This window comes from Ursus americanus, chromosome 32, assembly GCF_024610735.1.
Source record: "Ursus americanus isolate L20-20 chromosome 32, mUrsAme1.1.p, whole genome shotgun sequence".
NCBI classification, from domain to species: Eukaryota; Metazoa; Chordata; class Mammalia; order Carnivora; family Ursidae; genus Ursus; species Ursus americanus.
The window spans coordinates 4,736,270-4,753,673 of NC_142158.1; the positions used below are offsets into that span (position 1 = coordinate 4,736,270).

General features: G+C 47.6%; 1 protein-coding gene across 12 annotated transcripts; it reads left to right on the forward strand.

Annotated features, from left to right (window-relative positions):
- The first annotated feature begins 1,867 nt into the window (after positions 1 to 1,867).
- On the forward strand, positions 1,868 to 15,598 carry MDC1 (mediator of DNA damage checkpoint 1). Of its 12 annotated transcripts, none has more exons than XM_045800547.2 (15): positions 1,868 to 1,888; positions 4,120 to 4,258; positions 4,931 to 5,311; positions 5,397 to 5,466; positions 5,777 to 7,323; positions 8,230 to 8,295; positions 8,461 to 8,553; positions 9,109 to 9,876; positions 9,987 to 10,030; positions 10,485 to 12,608; positions 12,690 to 12,809; positions 12,933 to 13,115; positions 13,334 to 13,459; positions 13,570 to 13,680; positions 14,847 to 15,598. In XM_045800547.2, the coding sequence occupies exons 1-15, from the start codon at positions 1,886 to 1,888 to the stop codon at positions 15,012 to 15,014; spliced, it is 5,943 nt and encodes a 1,980-aa protein (XP_045656503.2). In that variant the 5' UTR covers positions 1,868 to 1,885; the 3' UTR covers positions 15,015 to 15,598. The 12 variants fall into 12 exon arrangements, with proteins under 12 accessions (XP_045656503.2, XP_045656507.2, XP_045656505.2 ...); XM_045800551.2 differs by lacking the exon at positions 1,868 to 1,888 and adding an exon at positions 1,989 to 2,280; XM_045800549.2 differs by lacking the exon at positions 1,868 to 1,888 and adding an exon at positions 1,990 to 2,284.
- The last annotated feature ends 1,806 nt before the right edge of the window (positions 15,599 to 17,404 follow it).

Genomic DNA, 17,404 nt, shown 5'->3' on the forward strand with positions numbered 1-17,404 from the left:
TCGGGAGACAAAGCCTCATCGAGGCTGGACCTGATTAGTCAATGCCAGTCACGTATAAGACGTCCATTGGTCTCTGCTCGGACGGACGAACGCAGGCCTCACTGGGAGTTGTAGTCCTCCATTGTTGTCCACGCTGCAAAATGAAGGGAGGGATGGGTGGATGCTGGGTTTTTGGTTTTGGGTTTTTTTTTTTAAGGTTTTTTGTTTGTTTATGAAAAATGATCTTGCGCAAGTTTTCTTTCCCTTATGCCTGAGTTTTTTGTACTAAAAGGGAGTAGTTTTCGGGGATACAGGAATTGGGAACCCCAGGGTGCCAGGCGTTGGAAGGTGGAGTGGGCACGCCCTGAATGCTCCCTGCTGCGGTAGCTCTTGGGAAGACAGGGCTGCTGAGCTCAGCGAAAACTGGGGAGAAATGCGGCACCCTGGTCCGCTATCTAACAGCTGGTCCTTTGGTGACCCAAGACCTGAATCCAGTAAACCGCTGCTCCCCCAGATAGGAAGAAAGAGGGGACTGCCCTCCTATTTTCTTGGAAGTTTTCTAGTGATAGTGTTTAATTTAGAAAGAGAAACAAAAGTGCAGCAATGACTTTTCAGAATAGAGATGTAATTGTCCGGGGGTGTGTTCAGAGTAAGTTGAACGGTTTAGAAAAACTGGTATCTGGAGTCTGTGAACTCAGAAGTTTCTGTCCAATGTAAGGGGTTCTGGACCTTAGAGCAGCATTTAAGACACTGCTTTTATCAGAGAACTATGGGATGAAGTGCCTGAATTTCAGTGCCTTCCAGCCTGCCTCTCTAGACATTTTGGTGAAAGTGTTTTTCAGTTTGCTGAATTCACTGAATAGGTGGCTAGCGGTTGCAATCTTTCAAAAGCCTCAGGATTGAAACAAAAGAGGGGGGCTAGCGGTTGCAATCTTTCAAAAGCCTCAGGATTGAAACAAAAGAGGGGGGCCCATGGGAGAAAATACAATGGGCTCAAGTCAGAGTGGTGTGCTTCTTAGGGTTTAATTCATTCGATAGATACTAAGTGCCCACCAATCCAGAAGCTAGGGATATAAAATGAGTAAAAATGGGTTCCCCAGTCTTCAGGATTTTGCAATTTGATGGGAAGTGTGTAAACAATGGAGTGTGGTAAGCAATGTAAGAGGATGTATTATATCAAGGTCATCACTGTTATTCACAATGCATTCAACACATTTCTCCTTACCCGAACTAAAAATAAACATCAAGTTGTGTAAGACCTTCTCTACCTACTTAAAAGATGATGTTTTTTGTTTCAGGGCATGATCACAATGAAAGCAATTATTTTGTGATGGTGGGGGGAGTTCAGAATTTAGAATTAGAGGACTTGTTTCAAGCTGTCTCTCCCTTATATTAGCTGTAGGAACCTCGGCAGGTCCTTTAACTTCGCAGACTTCAATTCCCTCTGTAAAATCTACTTCCATTTGATTGTAGTGGTCGGAAGAAGGATAATGAATGCAAAAGTACTTCCTAAAGTATACACATAGTCGAACTGTTACTATTCTCTTCTCGTCTTAGTATGAGATAATGAAATAAGATGATTTTATCAACCTTCCTCCACCTCTTGAAAGACCTCAGTCAACCTTTAAGAGAGTTAACAACAGTTCTCCCTCTTCGCCTACGGATCTTTAGGAAAATGACCTCCAACTGTCCACTTCTACTAAAAAAGCCAAATCTAAAGGAAATGAAGTTCCACTGCGACGTGGAGTCCTCAAACACCACGCCTACGGGCAGTTCTCCAAACTGCAGCCTCCGGCCACGACTGCAACCCGCTCCTTATTTTCATTTCTCATGAGTCAGCGGACTCCATGTCTGGGAGGACCGAAGAGGGGCTCTCTAGCTGCAGTAGACTCATCCGGCGACGGCTATGGTAAGCCCCTCTATCCGCCGTCGGCACCCAGACTCTGTGGTCGCGGTTTGGAAATCTGCGCGGGAAGTGGGCGGTAGGTGGTGAAGCGGTGGTGGGTTGTGCCTTGGAGTTGCCCAATCGAGGTGCGCCATTCTGTGCGCGCACAGCAGCCTCCGATTACCGCCTCACTCAACCAATTTCAGGCTCCCAGGAAAAGCCGTCCCTTTGAGCTGTTAGGGGGCGGGGGCGAGGCTGGGGGCGAGGCTTTGGCTGGGCCTCCGGGTTGGGAGCTTCGTCAGTCGTCGCTGTGAAAGACAGCAGCAGGAGCCAATCAGCGAATCGGCGCCCTCCGCGCGAGCTCCAGCGCCACGGGGTCGCGGCCGTTACTGGTGGCGCGCGCGCGGGGACTCAAAGTAGGTGAGTTCTGGGGGGCCTCGCCCACGGCTCCTCGGAAGCCATCTTGGTTCTCCCGGAGGGCGGGAGGGGCGTGCCTTGGGTGCGACTGGGCGGAGGATACTTGCAAGTTTGTTTGTCGGGATTATAATACTCATCCTTCCTTGACGCCCCTCCCTGAGTTTAGGTATGAAGACGGGGAGACGTTGGGCCTGGAGGGAACCCCCTGGGGTGGACATCAAAGATGGTGGCCTACTGGATTGGAGCCAAGGGTCCTGGGCTCCCGCTGAGTTCGCCATTCGTAAGGACGGAGTTAGCGCTATCCCCATGGACGCGTCCTACTTTCCCTGTCAGCAGTTAACCTTTGCGGTGGCATCTTTCTAAATGAATTCCACCCGTACTGTTTTGAGTTTTCATCACCTTTGACTTGTCCTTTCTTCAGGAGGGCAGGGTTAATTTTGTGTTTGGTTTGTGAATGTATCCTGAGCTCTTTGAACCGTACCAGGTGCGCTGTAGGTACTGGCGAATGAATATGGTGTGCCCTAGGGGAAGAGACACAGTTCTGCTGGTCCAGTTCTCCAGAGGGTTTGTGAAGGCAGAAATGGAAATCAGTGGTTACAATATAGTGAGAAGGATTAGGGGAGGTACAAGTTCACTGACCAGTGGGGACCGTGTGGGTACACGAAGAACACCAGAAAGCAGGGAAGATTCCAGGAAAGGCCTTATTGAGGAAGTGACATTTGGACTGAATCATAAAGTATGGGTAAGAGTTGGACCAGAAAACTAGTAGTGAAGGGCCAAGAACCTGGCTAAGGCATGCAGGTGTGGGGAACAACAGGAACAGTGTATTCAGAAATTGGGGAGAAGGTTCATGTGGCTGAACCATAGGCTTTGGGGGAGGGGAGCAGGACCTGAGGTTCAGATCATGGAGGATCTTGCTAAGGAGTTGAGATTTTATTTTATCCTGTGGGCATGGAAAGCCACCAAATAGTAAACAGAGGACAGATAGTATCATGGTAATCTTGGGTAAATTCCTTAACTCACCTATGTTGCAGTTGTTTAATTTGATAAATAGAATATAATAATAATAGTTTACAAGGTTCTTGTGAGGATTAAGTGAGTCTGTCAATATAAAGTAACTAGAGCAGTGCTTCACACATAGCAAGCCTCTATGTGTGTCAGCTGTTAGGATTCTTTGCAATTTAGTTTGATCACACTGCGATGTTCTGGTAAAATATAAAAAGCTTGGGCTTTGCCTCCAGAAGCACATTTATTCCTGTCCTTTCCACCTACTTGCTATGTTATCCTGAGCAAGTCATTTAATATTTTTAGCCTTAGTTTCCCAAATGCATGCCTCATATGTCTATTATGCCTAACACATAACACAATGCCCAACACACAGTAGATGCTTGGCAAAGTTTAGCTCCCTTTACAATGATTTTTTCAAACTGTGGGTTCCAACCCAGTAATGGATAGTGAAATCAATTTAGCGGGTTGCAGATCGACATTTAAACAGTAGTGGATGGGGGGGGAAAAGAATGAAAACTATCAGTGTATTGTATACCGTAAGGCTAAGCATTGTTTCTCAAAATGTTTGTCTCTGTACGTGAGCACATACATTTGTATAATTTGTGTACTTGGGACCTTATAATATTTATTCCCTCCCCCATGATATTTATGTTTTATTATAGTCACAAATATTGTTTAAATGTTTCAGAAGGCTAATAACAGAACGATTGTCAGAAGGAGAAATGTCAGCCTCCACAGCTCTCCAGATATACCCCCAGTTATCAGCCTCCTCTTTGAGGCTGTGTGTGTGAAACTGTGATAGAGATGATGATAATGTGCTTCCTTCCCAGGTCATGGAGGACACCCAGGCTGTTAACTGGGAGGTTGAAGAAGAGGAGGAGACAGAGACACCCAATGAATCCTTGGGGTGTAGCTTGGAGCCTGTAGGGCGATTGCATATCTTCAGTAGTGCCCATGGACCAGAAAAAGGTCAGAGGTTATTGGATGCTAAAGTACTGGTATAGGCCTCTTATTTTTGTGGGGAGGTAGTTGGAAGTTGTAAGAAGCTTATACATGTTTCAAGGAGAGCTGAAAATTTTTTCACTGGGAATGCAGAGGAGGGAGCTGATTGAGTTGATTGCTCCAGGCAAGTGCCCTGGACTCAGTGGGCTCAACTTTACTTTGGGAGGAGAAGATGAAGAGGTTCAAATGGAAATCCATCATGGTCTGGAAATGGATGGTGGGGATGGTTGCACAACCGTGGGAATGTACTGAATGCCACTGAACTGCACACTTAAATGTGGTTAAATAGTCCATATTACATACATTTTACCCCAATAGAAAAAACCCAGTGTGGATGGATGGGGTATTGACAGTGAATAACACATTGCTTATATGCTTCAATACCTAGGTGTCCTACAGTTTTTTGATTTTTGGTTTTTTGGTTTTTGGGGGTTTTTTGTGAGTAAAGCGATAGAAGTTTATTAAATGAAGATACAGAAAAAGCTCTCAAGAGTGAGGGGGTCCCAACAGGGTTGTCTGTCTTTTATTTTTCTTATGTGTATGGGGACCTTGAGTTAGTAGTGGGGTTCTTAACAGGAATATTTTCCTGATAGCAGGCCAAGACTTAGGCCTTAACCTATCTGCCTCTCTAATTTTTAGATTTCCCCCTATATCTCGGGAAGAATATGGTGGGCCGAATGCCTGATTGCTCTGTGACCCTGCCCTTTTCATCCATCTCCAAACAACATGCAGTGATTGAAATCACAGCTTGGGACAAGGCACCTGTCCTCCAAGATTGTGGCAGCCTCAATGGTACTCAAGTCCTAAGGCCTCCTAAGGTCCTAAGCCCAGGGGTGAGTCATCGGCTAAGGGACCAGGAGTTGATTCTCTTTGCTGACTTGCCCTGCCAGTACCATCGCCTGAATGTCCCTCTGCCCTTTGTTTCCCGGGGCTTTCTAACTGTAGAAGAGACACCCAGGGTACAGGGAGGAACTCAACCACAGAGGCTCCTGTTGGCTGAGGACTCGGAGGAGGAAGTAGGTATGTTTGTGTATTGGGAGGGTGGGTGAGAAGATGGAGATGGTGAGTGTAAAACAATCAACTTACTCCTTTCTACTCTTCACAGATTCTCCTTCTGAAAGGTGTGTGATGAAAGAACCAAGGACCTCCTCTTTGGCAGCAGTAGTTCCAGAGAGGTGAGTGCCAAAGGGCCAGATACTTGAGTCTTCAAAAGGAGGAGGAACCAGGGACTGTAGGATACCTCTGGAAGAGATGCTTATCATGAAAGTGGGGCTGGGGAATTGCATGTACTCTTTTGCTCAGCTGAACTTTTACTGAGCACCTCTGATTGTGCCAAGTAGAGAACTAATTGCTGGAGAGGGAAAAAAACAAAAACAAAAAACAGCTAGTGTCTTGTGTCTGCACTTAAGGAGCTCATAGTTGAGTGGAGTATTCTTTCTTGGGAAACAAGTGCTATAGACTCTTTCCCTTCTCTTCCCTTCACAGTGATGAAGAGGGGCCTTCTCCTGCCCCAGACGGTCCTGGGCTACCATTTGCCTTCAACCTGGACAGTGACACAGATGAGGAAGAAAGTCAGCATCCAGCAGCAGGAGAGGCCTCCTTGGCTGCCAGAACAGGCTCCACTGCAGAGACAGAACAGCCTAAAGTTCTGGCAACTGAAATCCAGCTTGAAAAGGATCAGTGTTCAGTGAAGGAGAGGAACAATGACACAAAAGTTGAGAAGGATGCAAGGAATGAAGTGGTCCCACTTGGGGCCACTCTGGAGAGAAATCAAACTGCTGGGGAGGACAGTGACACAGATATGGATGAGAGCAGGCCTGCTGGGCTCCATTTGGAAAGGGCCCAGGCTTCTGGCGTCATAGACAGTGATACTGATGTGGAAGAAGAAGGGATCCCTGCAACCCCAGCTGTAGTTCCTATAAAGAAGAGGCAAATCTTTCATGGAGTTAGTACAGAGAGTCCTCAGGCACCTGCTTTGGTACATCTACAGGAGAGCCCAACTGGTAGTGATACGGATGTGGAGCAAAGTGAGCTCCAACTGGCAGTCCCTCCAGAGAGAAACCAAGCCTCCGTCGTGATTGACAGCAATACAGATGACGAGGAAGAAGTCTTAGCAGCGCTCACTTTGGCACGTCTGAAAGAGAGCCGAGCCAATACATGGAACAGAGATACAGATGTGGAAGAGGACAGGGCCCAACCTGTGGCCCTTCTGGAGCAAAGCCAAACCTCTGCTGGGAGAGACAGTGACACAGACGTGGAGGAGGAGGGGATCCCAATGGAAAAGAGAGGAACTGTTCCCAAGTGTCATACAGATAAGGCACATTCAGAAAAGAGGCAGTCTCCTCTCCGAGACAGTGAACTAGGGGTGGACAAAGATAAGAGCTCACTTGGGGTCCACCTGGAGAGAAGCCAGGCCTCTGCCACAGTGGACATCAACACACAAGTGGAGGAGAAGGCCCTGTCAGGGCCAGCTGTTACACTTGTGGGGAAGCATCAGGTGCCTATGGTATGGACAAGCCAAACAGATGCGGAAGTAGAAGGGGGCCAAGCAAAGCTGCCTGTGATGCATCTAGAGGAAGCCCACCCTCCTCCACTTGGGGACTGTGAGACAGATGCGGAAGTAGAAGGGGGCCAAGCAAAGCTGCCTGTGATGCATCTAGAGGAAGCCCACCCTCCTCCACTTGGGGACTGTGAGACAGATGCGGAAGAGGGCACATCCTTAGCAGACTCAGTGGTGGCAGATACAGGAAAGTGCCAGCTTCCGGCAAAAAGGGATGCTGGGACAGAATGGGCTGCAGCTGTTCTTGAGCGGGAGAGAGCTCTTGAGGCAAGGGCCCAGGGTGAGTCCCTTGTGTCACAGGTGGAGCAGGATCTTCTCCCTGTGTCCAGGGAGAACCTTATAGATCTGGTGGTGGACACAGGCACTTCAGGGGAACCCATCCAGCCACAGAGAGAGGGAGCCCAGACCCCCACAGAAAGGGAGAGAGACCCACATGGGAATAAGACCAAGGACTTTGGGGACAACCATGGTGGTAAGTGCTGGCCTTCCTCCCTTGGCCCCTAAAAGAAAGAATTACAGGGTATCTTAGTCTGTTTGGGCTGCTGTAACAGAATGCCATAGGTTGCGTGGTTTATAAACAACAGAAATTTTTTCTCATAGTTGTGAAGGCTGGGAAGTCCCAAGATCAGTATAGTCATGTTCTTTTTTTTATTATTATTTTATTTTATTTATTTATTTATTTGACACAGAGAGAGACAGCCAGCGAGAGAGGGAACACAAGCAGGGGGAGTGGGAGAGGAAGAAGTAGGCTCTCGGGAGGAGCCCGATGTGGGGCTCGATCCCAGAACGCTGGGATCACGCCCTGAGCCGAAGGCAGACGCTTAACAACTGCGCCACCCAGGCGCCCCTAGTCATGTTCTGGTGAAGACCTGCTTCCTTATTCATAGGCAGCTGTCTTCTCACTATGTCCTCACATGGCAGAACGGCACAAAGGGAATTCAGGGGTCTCTTTTATAAGGGTACTAGTCCCATTCATGTGGGTTCTAACCTCATGACCTAATCATCTCCCAAAGAACTCACCTCCTAATAAAATCACATTGGGAATTAGGTTTCAAATATGAATTTGGGTGGGGATACAAACACTTGGTCCATTGCAGAGAGCTTGGGGTTAGGGAGAAAATGGTAGAGAAAGAATAAGGGGTTAAGCGTCAGATATGACCTTTTTTTCTTTTTTTAAGATTTTATGTTTTTGTCAGAAAGAGAGCAGCAGGCAGAGGGAGAAGCAGGCTCCCCGCTGAGCAAGGAACCCAATAGGATACTCGATCCCAGGACCTTGGGATCATGACCTGAGTTGAAGGCAGAAGCTTAACTGACTGAGCCACCCCGGCGTCTCCTGATATGACTTTTTATTATCTATTTTATATTCCTCCCCTCCCAGATTCTGAAGACCTGGACCTACAGGCTACCCAGTGCTTTGTGGAGAGAGAGAATCAGAGCCCAGAAGGTGAGGACATCCATGTCGTATGGATGTTGGTGCAAGTGGGAGCTGGGAGCCCAGACTGATGGTCCTTGAAGGTTGTGAAAAGTAGCATGGGTAGGGCAGGAGGCCGGGAATGGGACCCTGGAGTTCTGTGGAAGAGCTGTGCTTGAGCCAGCTTTTCTCGTGCAGCAGTCCAGAGCATGGAGGATGAAGCCACCCAGGCCTTCCTGGTTACTTTACCCCAAGAGCCTGGCCCTTCCTGTTGCAGTTTCCAGGCCCCAGGTATAAAGAAACTCTATCCTTCATGCCCCTAACTTGGCATAATTGCTTTTTCCCTCTACATGTTTCTTTCATATTCTTTGACTCTTTTGCTGATGTTTCTTTCTCCATCTCCATCATTTTTAAAGAGGCTGCTATGAGAATGTCTATATGCATGTGGGGTCTTAACTTTCTGAGACAAATATTAAATGTTATGACTGTCCTCTTTATTCCCAACTTTCCTTTAATAATCCACTTAGGTTTATTATTCATGAATTTTTTCTTTTAAAGATTTTATTTATTTATTTATTTATTTGAGGGAGAGAGCAAGCATACCCACACGAGTGGGGGGGGGAGGGGCAAAGGGAGAGGGAGAAGCAGACTCTCCACTGATCAGGGAGCCCTACACAGGGCTTGATCCCAGGACCTGAGCCGAAGGCAGATGCTTAACTGACTCAGCTACCCAGGCGCCACTATTATTCATAAATTTATCTTAATCTTTTCTCAACCTATTACGTTTTCAATCTTCATTTCTCTCTCTTTCTCTCTTTCTCTCTCTCTCTGACTCTTTACTTCCAGGTGCCCTGGATGAGCCGTGGGAAGTCTTGGCAACACAGCCATTCTGTCCGAGAGAGTCTGAGGCCTCTGAGCCCCAGCCCATTGCCGCCCACCTTGATGCCCATGGATCTTGCCCCTCTACACCTAGGACAACACCACAAGCCCAACATCCAGAGGGCCCAATTCATGAAGAGCCACTGGGGATTCAAGGCAGAGGGATGCAGACTGTGCAGAAAGACATGGGTACACCAAGAGAAGCAGTAGAGGGGGTGGCCCCTGAGAGAGGACCATTGAACAGGGAAACCAAGAACCTGCCAGCAGGAGAGAGAGAAGATATGATAGAAGAAGAAGCTTTAACCAGAGGGATACGGGTGTTAGCTAGAGATAATCAGGGACAAGAGTCTGACCAAAAGGTGAAAAGTGCAAGTATTAAAAGGAATATGGAGAGTTTAAACATAGAAATTGAGATACCCAACGAAGTACAAGAGGAAGGGATAGGAAAGCAGACTCTTGCAAGAGAAATATTTGAGAGAGAAGCAGAGAAACTAGTACTAGAGAGAGGGGGTGAGCCAAGCGGATTAGGCATCGAGGTACCAGAAGTAAAGCTGGAGAGAGGCCCACAGAGAGGGGAAACAGGGAAGGGAAGCCAGGACCAGGAAGAGCAGGCTTCCAGTTTAACACCGGAGCCTAGAGCAGGGACAGGGGACCATCAGGGACTTGCTTCAGCCCCAGGAGCTTCTGGGAGCCAGTCAGGTGGAGCCCCAATGAGCCCCAGGAGGCAACAGAGAGGTGAGTGAAGGTAGAGGGAAACCCAAGGTGGTACAGAGCCCTTGTGCTAATCAACCCCTAGGTGTCTTGACTGCTTATACCTCAGCTCCGCTTGTTTACTTTCTGTCTAGGCCACGTGACTTGCAAGATGCCACCTGCTGACAAGGCCTCTGTGGTGAGAGCTGCTTTTTCTACCTCTATTCACTGCCCCCTCCCCTGACCTTACTTTAATCTACTCCTCCATCTTCTCCATTTTCTTCAGTTGTCACCACTCCTTAGTTGGGTTCTGTCCCTTTCTCTTTACACCTATCATTTTCCTTATCTGTTTGCCAAGTTCTGTCTCCCTCTACCTGACTCAGAATGTCCATTTTTTCATGTCTTTCTCCTCTTTTTCCAACCATCCGCTTATTACCATCATCCATCTGTGGAGAACACTATGCTGGCATGAGGAGAGGTGTGGGAATGAGGACAGTTGCCTCCCTAGGAAGTTCCCAGTCTCATGGAAGGGAGGTCATAGACAAGTGAAATGCCAGGAACACACTGTAACCATAAATAAGTATTAAGGACAGTATCCAAGTACTGTTTCCTCTCTGCCTCTTCCTCCCTCACTTGCTTCTATTTCTCCTCAGGGTGATCAGGAATCCGCAGATGCTTGTCTGCCTCCTGCAGTGCCTGAAGCCTCAACCCCACACCAGAACCCCCTTCTCTCTCAGAGTCAAAAACATCCTGTGCCCCAGTCCTTCCTTTCTCCTTCTCTATCTTCTTTAGAGCCCATTCCCAGGACCACACAACATGGGAATCAGGAAGTTCCAGAGACTCCCTTGTCATCAGAGATGGAGCCTCTCCACCCAAAATCCAAAGTCAGGCTCCGAGGGTCTTCCAGGAAGACACCCTCCGCAATTTCTTCTTTAGCCCTTGAACCTCATTCTACCAGCCCCACAGACCAGCCCCTCAGTCCCAAGCTCACATCTCGGGTCACTCGGGGCAGGACACATAGGTCCTCTGTCAAGACCCCTGATCCAGTTGTCCCCACAGCCCCTGAGCTCCAGATTTCCACCTCCAAAGACCAGCCTGTCACCTCTGAGTCCACATTGCAGGTCACTCGGAGTAGGACACATAGGTTCTCTGTCAAGACCCCTGAACTGGTTGTTCCTATGGTCCCTGAAGTCCAGCCTTCCACCTCCAAAGAGCAGCCTGTCACTGCTGAGCTCATATCTCCGGGCAGGACCCGTAAATCTGTCAAGATCCCTGAACCAGTTGTCTCCCCAGCCACTCGGGGCAAGGCACATAGGTCCTCTGTCAAGACTCCCAAACCAGTTATCCCTACAGCCACTGAGCTCCAGCCTTCTACTTCCAAAGACCAGTCTGTCACCCCTGAGCCCATATCTCGGGTCACTTGGGGCAGGACTCGTAGGTCCTCTGTCAAGATTCCTGAACCAACTGTCCCCACAGTCCCTGAACTCCAGCCTTCCACCTCCAAGGACCAGTCTATCACCCCTGAGCCCACATCTCAGGTCGCTTGGGGCAGGACACGTAGGTCCTCTGTCAAGACTCCTGAACCAACTGTCTCCACAGCCCCTGAACTCCAGCCTTCCACCTCCAAAGACCAGTCTGTCATCACTGAACCCACATCTGGGGCCACTCACAGCAGGACACATAGGTCTTCTGTCAAGACTCCTGAGCCAATTATCCCAACAGCTCCTGAAGTCCAGCCTTCTATCCCCACAGACCAGCCTGTCATCCCCAAACCCACATCTCAGGTCAGGACACCCAGGTCTGCTAAGACCCCTGATCCAATTGTCCCCACAGCCCTTGACCTCCAGCCTACCACCCCCGGAGGCCAGCCTGTCACCCCCAAACGTACATCTCGGGGCAGGACACCTAGGTCTTCTAGCAAGACCCCCAAATCAGTTGTCCCCACGGTCCCTGAGCTCCAGACTTCCACCCCCACAGACCAGCCTGTCACCCCCAAACTCACATCTCAGGCAACTCGGGGCAGGACACAAAGGTCCTCTATCAAGACCCCTGAGCCAGTTGCCCCCACAGCGCCTGAACAGCCTTCCATCTCCACAGATCAGCCTGTCACTCCTGAGCCCACATCTCGGGCCACTCGGGGCAGGACACATAGGTCCTTTGTCAAGATCCCCCAGCCAACTGAACCCACAGCCCCTGACCTTGAATCTCTCACCCCCACAGATCGGCTGGTCACCCCCAAGGCTCAGGGTAGTCAGGGTAAGACACTAAGGTCTTCTACAGTAAGTGCTCTGCCAGTTCTTACCAACCCTGAATTCCAGTCTCCTGTTCCCACAGACCAGCCTATTCCCCCTGAGCCCATCCCTCAAGCCACTTGCAGCAGGAGGCTGAGGGCCACTAGGAAGCATGGATCCCTCACAGCTCCCATTGTCTGTGAGCCCTCCTCTGCACTCCCTGAACCTAAATCTCGGTCCTCAAGGAACCAAAGACAAGGAGCAGTGAGAGCAGTTGAGTCCCTCAGGACCATTCCCAAGCCTGCCTTTTCCCAGCTTCCTGAGGCCCCCACTCAGGCTACCCAGATCCAAAATGTAGAGGCAGCAGGCGGATCTGAGCTCACCCCAGAGCCCCTGCCTAAGGCCGCTCAGAGTCGCAAGAGGCCTTTGGCTACTGTGGATAAACCCCCACTTCAAAAACGGCTCCAAAGAGGAGAAGTCACCCAGAAGACAGTGTTCCTCAAAGAAGAGGAAGAAGATCCAACGGAGAGGCCAGGGAAGGAGGAGGTGAGGAGAGGGCTAGGGCTATGAAGCTAGGAAAGGGCTTAAAGGCTCAGAAACTCCCAGCAAGGTCTTTCTCAATTCCAGGATGTAGTGGTTCCAGGACCAGGCAAGAGAAAGAGAGACCAAGCAAAGGAGGAGCCCAAGGGAATCCCAAGCCATAACCTTCGACGGACCAAACCTAACCAAGAGTCCACGGCCCCCAAAGTAGGAGAGAAGGGGCATGGGACTTGGTGGGAGACAAACATGGGAAGATGGGAGGAGACCTAGGGGTGTGGGGTTGCTGTGGCATGGGTTGCTGTGACCAGCTCAGGTTAACCACCCCCACAGGTACTCTTCACAGGAGTGGTGGATGCCCGTGGAGAGCGGGCAGTGCTGGCCCTGGGGGGAAGTCTGGCTAGCTCCGTGGCAGAGGCTTCCCACCTGGTAACTGATCGAGTCCGACGCACGGTCAAGTTCCTCTGTGCCCTGGGGCGGGGGATCCCCATCCTCTCCTTGGACTGGCTGCACCAGGTGAGAGTCTAAGAGATGACATACCATCAGAGATACTGATGGCAGAAGACTACTCACATGGTGCTCTTGGGGGGGAAAGAGGTACAGGAAGACAAGGGAGGTGAGTGAGGTGGAAAGCTTAATTCAGAGAACATTTCATTTGCTCTTTCCAAATGCTAGGTATAAAAGCTGGGTGGTGGGCTGGGCTGAGCTTTCGTGCTGACTGCTACTGTCCTTAGTCCCGCAAGGCTGGTTGCTTCTTGCCCCCGGATGAATATGTGGTGACTGATCCTGAGCAGGAGGAGAACTTTGGCTTCAGCCTTCGAGATGCCCTGAGCCGGGCTCAGGAGCGAAGGTTGCTGGAGGTGAGAGGCTGTCTTTGCCCCATGCTTCAGCCTTCCCTCCAGAGGCTCCCCAGCTGTTCATGGCCTCTCAGTGCATACATTTATGGCCTCCCCCATTTGCTTCCTCTTAGGGCTATGAAATCCACGTGACCCCAGGAGTCCAGCCACCACCACCTCAGATGGGAGAGATCATCAGCTGCTGTGGAGGCACCGTACTACCCAGCATGCCCCGGTCCTATAAGGTATGGGTGGTGTGTTTTGGATCTGGTGAGGTGGCAGTAAAGAGGTGGCTGGAATGGGAAAGGGTTGGAGAACCAAACAGGTATGGATGGGAACACAAGGGTAGTGAAAGGGTGAGGGGAAGCTCTGTAATATGTGAAGGGATAGGAATAAAGAAGTCTGCTGATTCCGAGTGGATTTTTTATTTTGTATTTTAAAATTTTTCAAATATACACAAAGGGAGAAAGAACCTCTATTATTAATGAACCTCCATATATCAATCACTCAGGTCTAACAAGGTAGTTTAGACTTCGCTACATTTTCTCCATTTATCACTTTTTTTCTTTTTCTTTGCTGAACTATTTTAAAGGAAACTGCAAAAACATCATATTATTCCCCCAAAATACTTAAAGTATACTTCTCTAAGAAATTATGTGCTTTTTTTTTTTAACATAATCACAGTGCCATTATTGATCCATAACAAAATTAACAATAGTTCCTCGGTCATTTTCTTTTTTCTTTTTTTTTTTTTTTTAAAGATTTTATTTATTTATTCGACAGAGATAGAGACAGCCAGCGAGAGAGGGAACACAAGCAGGGGGAGTGGGAGAGGAAGAAGCAGGCTCATAGCGGAGGAGCCTGATGTGGGGCTCGATCCCATAACGCCGGGATCACGCCCTGAGCCGAAGGCAGACGCTTAACCGCTGTGCCACCCAGGCGCCCCTCCTTGGTCATTTTCTTATACTCCATTAGTCAGATCTCTCCAGTTGGCCAGAAATGTCTCTTTACGGTTCAAGTCAGGATTCAGATGAGATCCATGTATCGCCACAATTGCATATCGCTTAATTCTTTTTTGCTGTAAAAAGGATCTCCCCCAACCCACCCAGCCTTTTTTTATTCCATTGACTTCCTACAGAAACTAGGTCAGTTGTTCTTTAGAATGTTCCAGTCTGGGTTTTTCTGTTTGCTCTTGTGTTGTGTGATTTGTCTTGTTCTTCTTTTACATCCCTTGTAAACTACAGTTAATTTTAAAAGCTTGAATAAGTCAGGTTCAGCTTTTCTGGCAAGAGTACCTCTAGCAGTATGCTTCATATCAGGAGGTCTATTTTAGTGATGCTGAAACCGATTAGTGAGTTTCTACAATTCTTTTCCACCCCTGACTTTGTCTTTGCTCTCTCTCTCTCCCCAGCCTCAAAGAGTTGTGATTACATGCCCCCAGGACTTCCCTCGATGCTCTATTCCATTTCGGGTTGGGCTGCCCATCCTCTCACCTGAGTTCCTGCTGACAGGAGTGCTGAAGCAGGAAGCCAAGCCAGAGGCCTTCATCCTGTCCACTTTGGAAATGTCATCCTCCTGAAAATGTCACCACAGTACTCTTTTCCCTCCCAGACGAGTAAATAAAGTGGTAGAAAAGATTTGGAAGAAAGAACCTAGGGCTTTAGAAAGGATTGGGGTATAGTGACCTGATTTGTCTTGGAACATGGGTGGGGCTGAAAAGGCTTATGGGTAAACAAAAAGATAGGAAGATTTGGAGCCACAGATTTCTTAAACGGACACTTTGAGTTGGGTAATCCCATACTCAGATATCATAAGTGGCTACCCTTAGCAGGACTGAGGTACTTATGCTTTGTGGCACACACAGTGTCCTGCCTGCTGTTTGGAAGCCATTTCTCTTCCTCTTTTACTGGGATTCTTACTCATCCTCTGAAAGATAGTGGAAACAATTTTAGTGTCAAGAACTTGAAGGGATGCTTGGAGTGGGTAATTCGAGGTTGGAGTTATGGAATGCTCTCAAGTATTTTCCTTCTCCATCTTGTTAGAAGCGTTCTTTAGCTTTGACTTTGAGCAAATCTCTACACTTTTCTGGCCTGCTTTCCCAGTATTTATAAAGTTAGAGCTTAGGTTTAAACTCTGATAAATAAATATTCACTCTGTGCCTTATGGTGTAGTGCAGTTTTTTTTAACATATCTGAAATTTAAATTTTACTTATTTTTTAATTTTTATTTTTAAAGTAAAGCTCTATACCCAACGTGGGGGCTTGAACTCACAACCCTGAGATCAAGAGTCTCACACTCCACCAACAGAGCCAGCCAGGTGCCCCTTAAATTTAAATTTTAAAAATTGGTTGATTACAATGATGTGGAGAAATTGGAACCCTTATTATACATTGCCGGTAGAAATATAAAATGGCTCAGCTGCTGTGGTAAGTAGTCTGACAGTTTCTCAAAGAATTAGACATAGAATTACCAAATGACCCAGTAATTCCATTAGTAGGTATACACCCAAAAGAATTAAAACTTGTGTTCAAACAAATACTTGTACACAAATGTTCATATCAGCACTTCACAAGAGCCAAAAGGTGAAAAGAAAAATGGTCATCAGCCGTTGAGGAAATACATGTGGCATATCCATACAATGGAATATTATTCATCCATAAAAGGGGATGAAGTACTGATTCATGCTACAGTGTTTTGAGGATGAACCTCAAAAGCATTATGCTAAGTGAAAGGAGCCAGACACAGAAAGTCACCTTGGATAATTCCACTTACGTGAAATACGTGGAATAGGTAAATGAATAGAGACAGTAGAGTGGTGGTTGCCAGGAGCTGGGAGAAGGGGAAAATAGGGAGTGACTGCTTAATGGGTACAGGGTTTTACTTTGGAGTGATGAAAACGCTGTGGAACTAGGTAGAGATGGCGATTGCACACATAATGTATTAAAATGTCACTGGATTTTTCTTTTTAAAATAGTTAATTTTATGTTATGTGGATTTCACTTTAATAAAAAAAGATGGGTGATTAGTTTGTGATATTTCTGCAAGTAAATTTTACTTAAGTTTATAAAACTTTGGTGTAGTAGAATGAGCACGAGCTTTGCTGACTTTTAACACTGCTGACTTTTAAACATATAAACATGTCTCAATATACCTCATTTGGGTAGGACCCAAATAAATGTTAGTCCCCTTGCACAACTCAGAGCCTGTACTGTGTGAAACTGTCTATGGCCTGAAGGTCCAGGGGATTACAGTACCAGCTGTCTCTATACCCCCATTTAGCACTCATGTGCACTCTTACATTGAAATGCCCCAGTTTAAATTTTTGGAGAATAGAGAGCTTTTCTTACACTTCCAATAAATACTATAGCTTATAGCACAAATAAGAATCTCTATCATTCAAAGTCCTAGCAGGAAATGATGGCACAGTCAAACAAAAGTAATTTGGAGAGAGTTTAATAAAAGGAAATTTACAAAGAAGTTGCGCGAGTGTAGAGAAATCATAATGTTGCAGTACTCTAGTACCCACAGCTCTATCGTGAGCACCTGTAAATCCTAAAGGTTGAGAGGAGAGAGCAGTTTTGCAGAGAGGGCTTCCTCAAAAAAAGCTGTGTTTTTCATTGGTATAGTCCATTCAGGACAACCTCTTGAAGCAGAAAGCGGGGTGGAGGGTGCATCTGGAGGGAAAACATAAGATGTCTGGTAACAGTTTACAACAGCATTGACGAGGGTAGGAGTACTGAGCCTCCCGGAGGAGGAACGTAAAGGCTGTCGGATGCTGCCTGGCAACTGTCTCATTCGTGAGCCCCCAGGACAAGCAGCAACTTAGTTCTCATCTTGGTAAATTTTCTTTGTATTTCTTCTATGAGCCAAGGGATTTCACTTAATGATGTCTCAGTTCCCTGCTATGGTCATAGCTACTGTGACTAGGTCTTTAGCAACATGCTCTTTCATTCTGATGGAGGAAAACCT

Coding starts and splice junctions, on each gene's coding strand:
- MDC1 (XM_045800541.2), top strand. CDS start 2,736: ATGTATCCTGAGCTCTTTGAACCGTACCAGGTGCGCTGTAGGTACTGG. Junction 8,554..9,108: donor TTGCAGTTTCCAGGCCCCAG/GTATAAAGAAAC, acceptor CTTTACTTCCAG/GTGCCCTGGATGAGCCGTGG. Junction 9,877..9,986: donor CCCCAGGAGGCAACAGAGAG/GTGAGTGAAGGT, acceptor CTTTCTGTCTAG/GCCACGTGACTTGCAAGATG.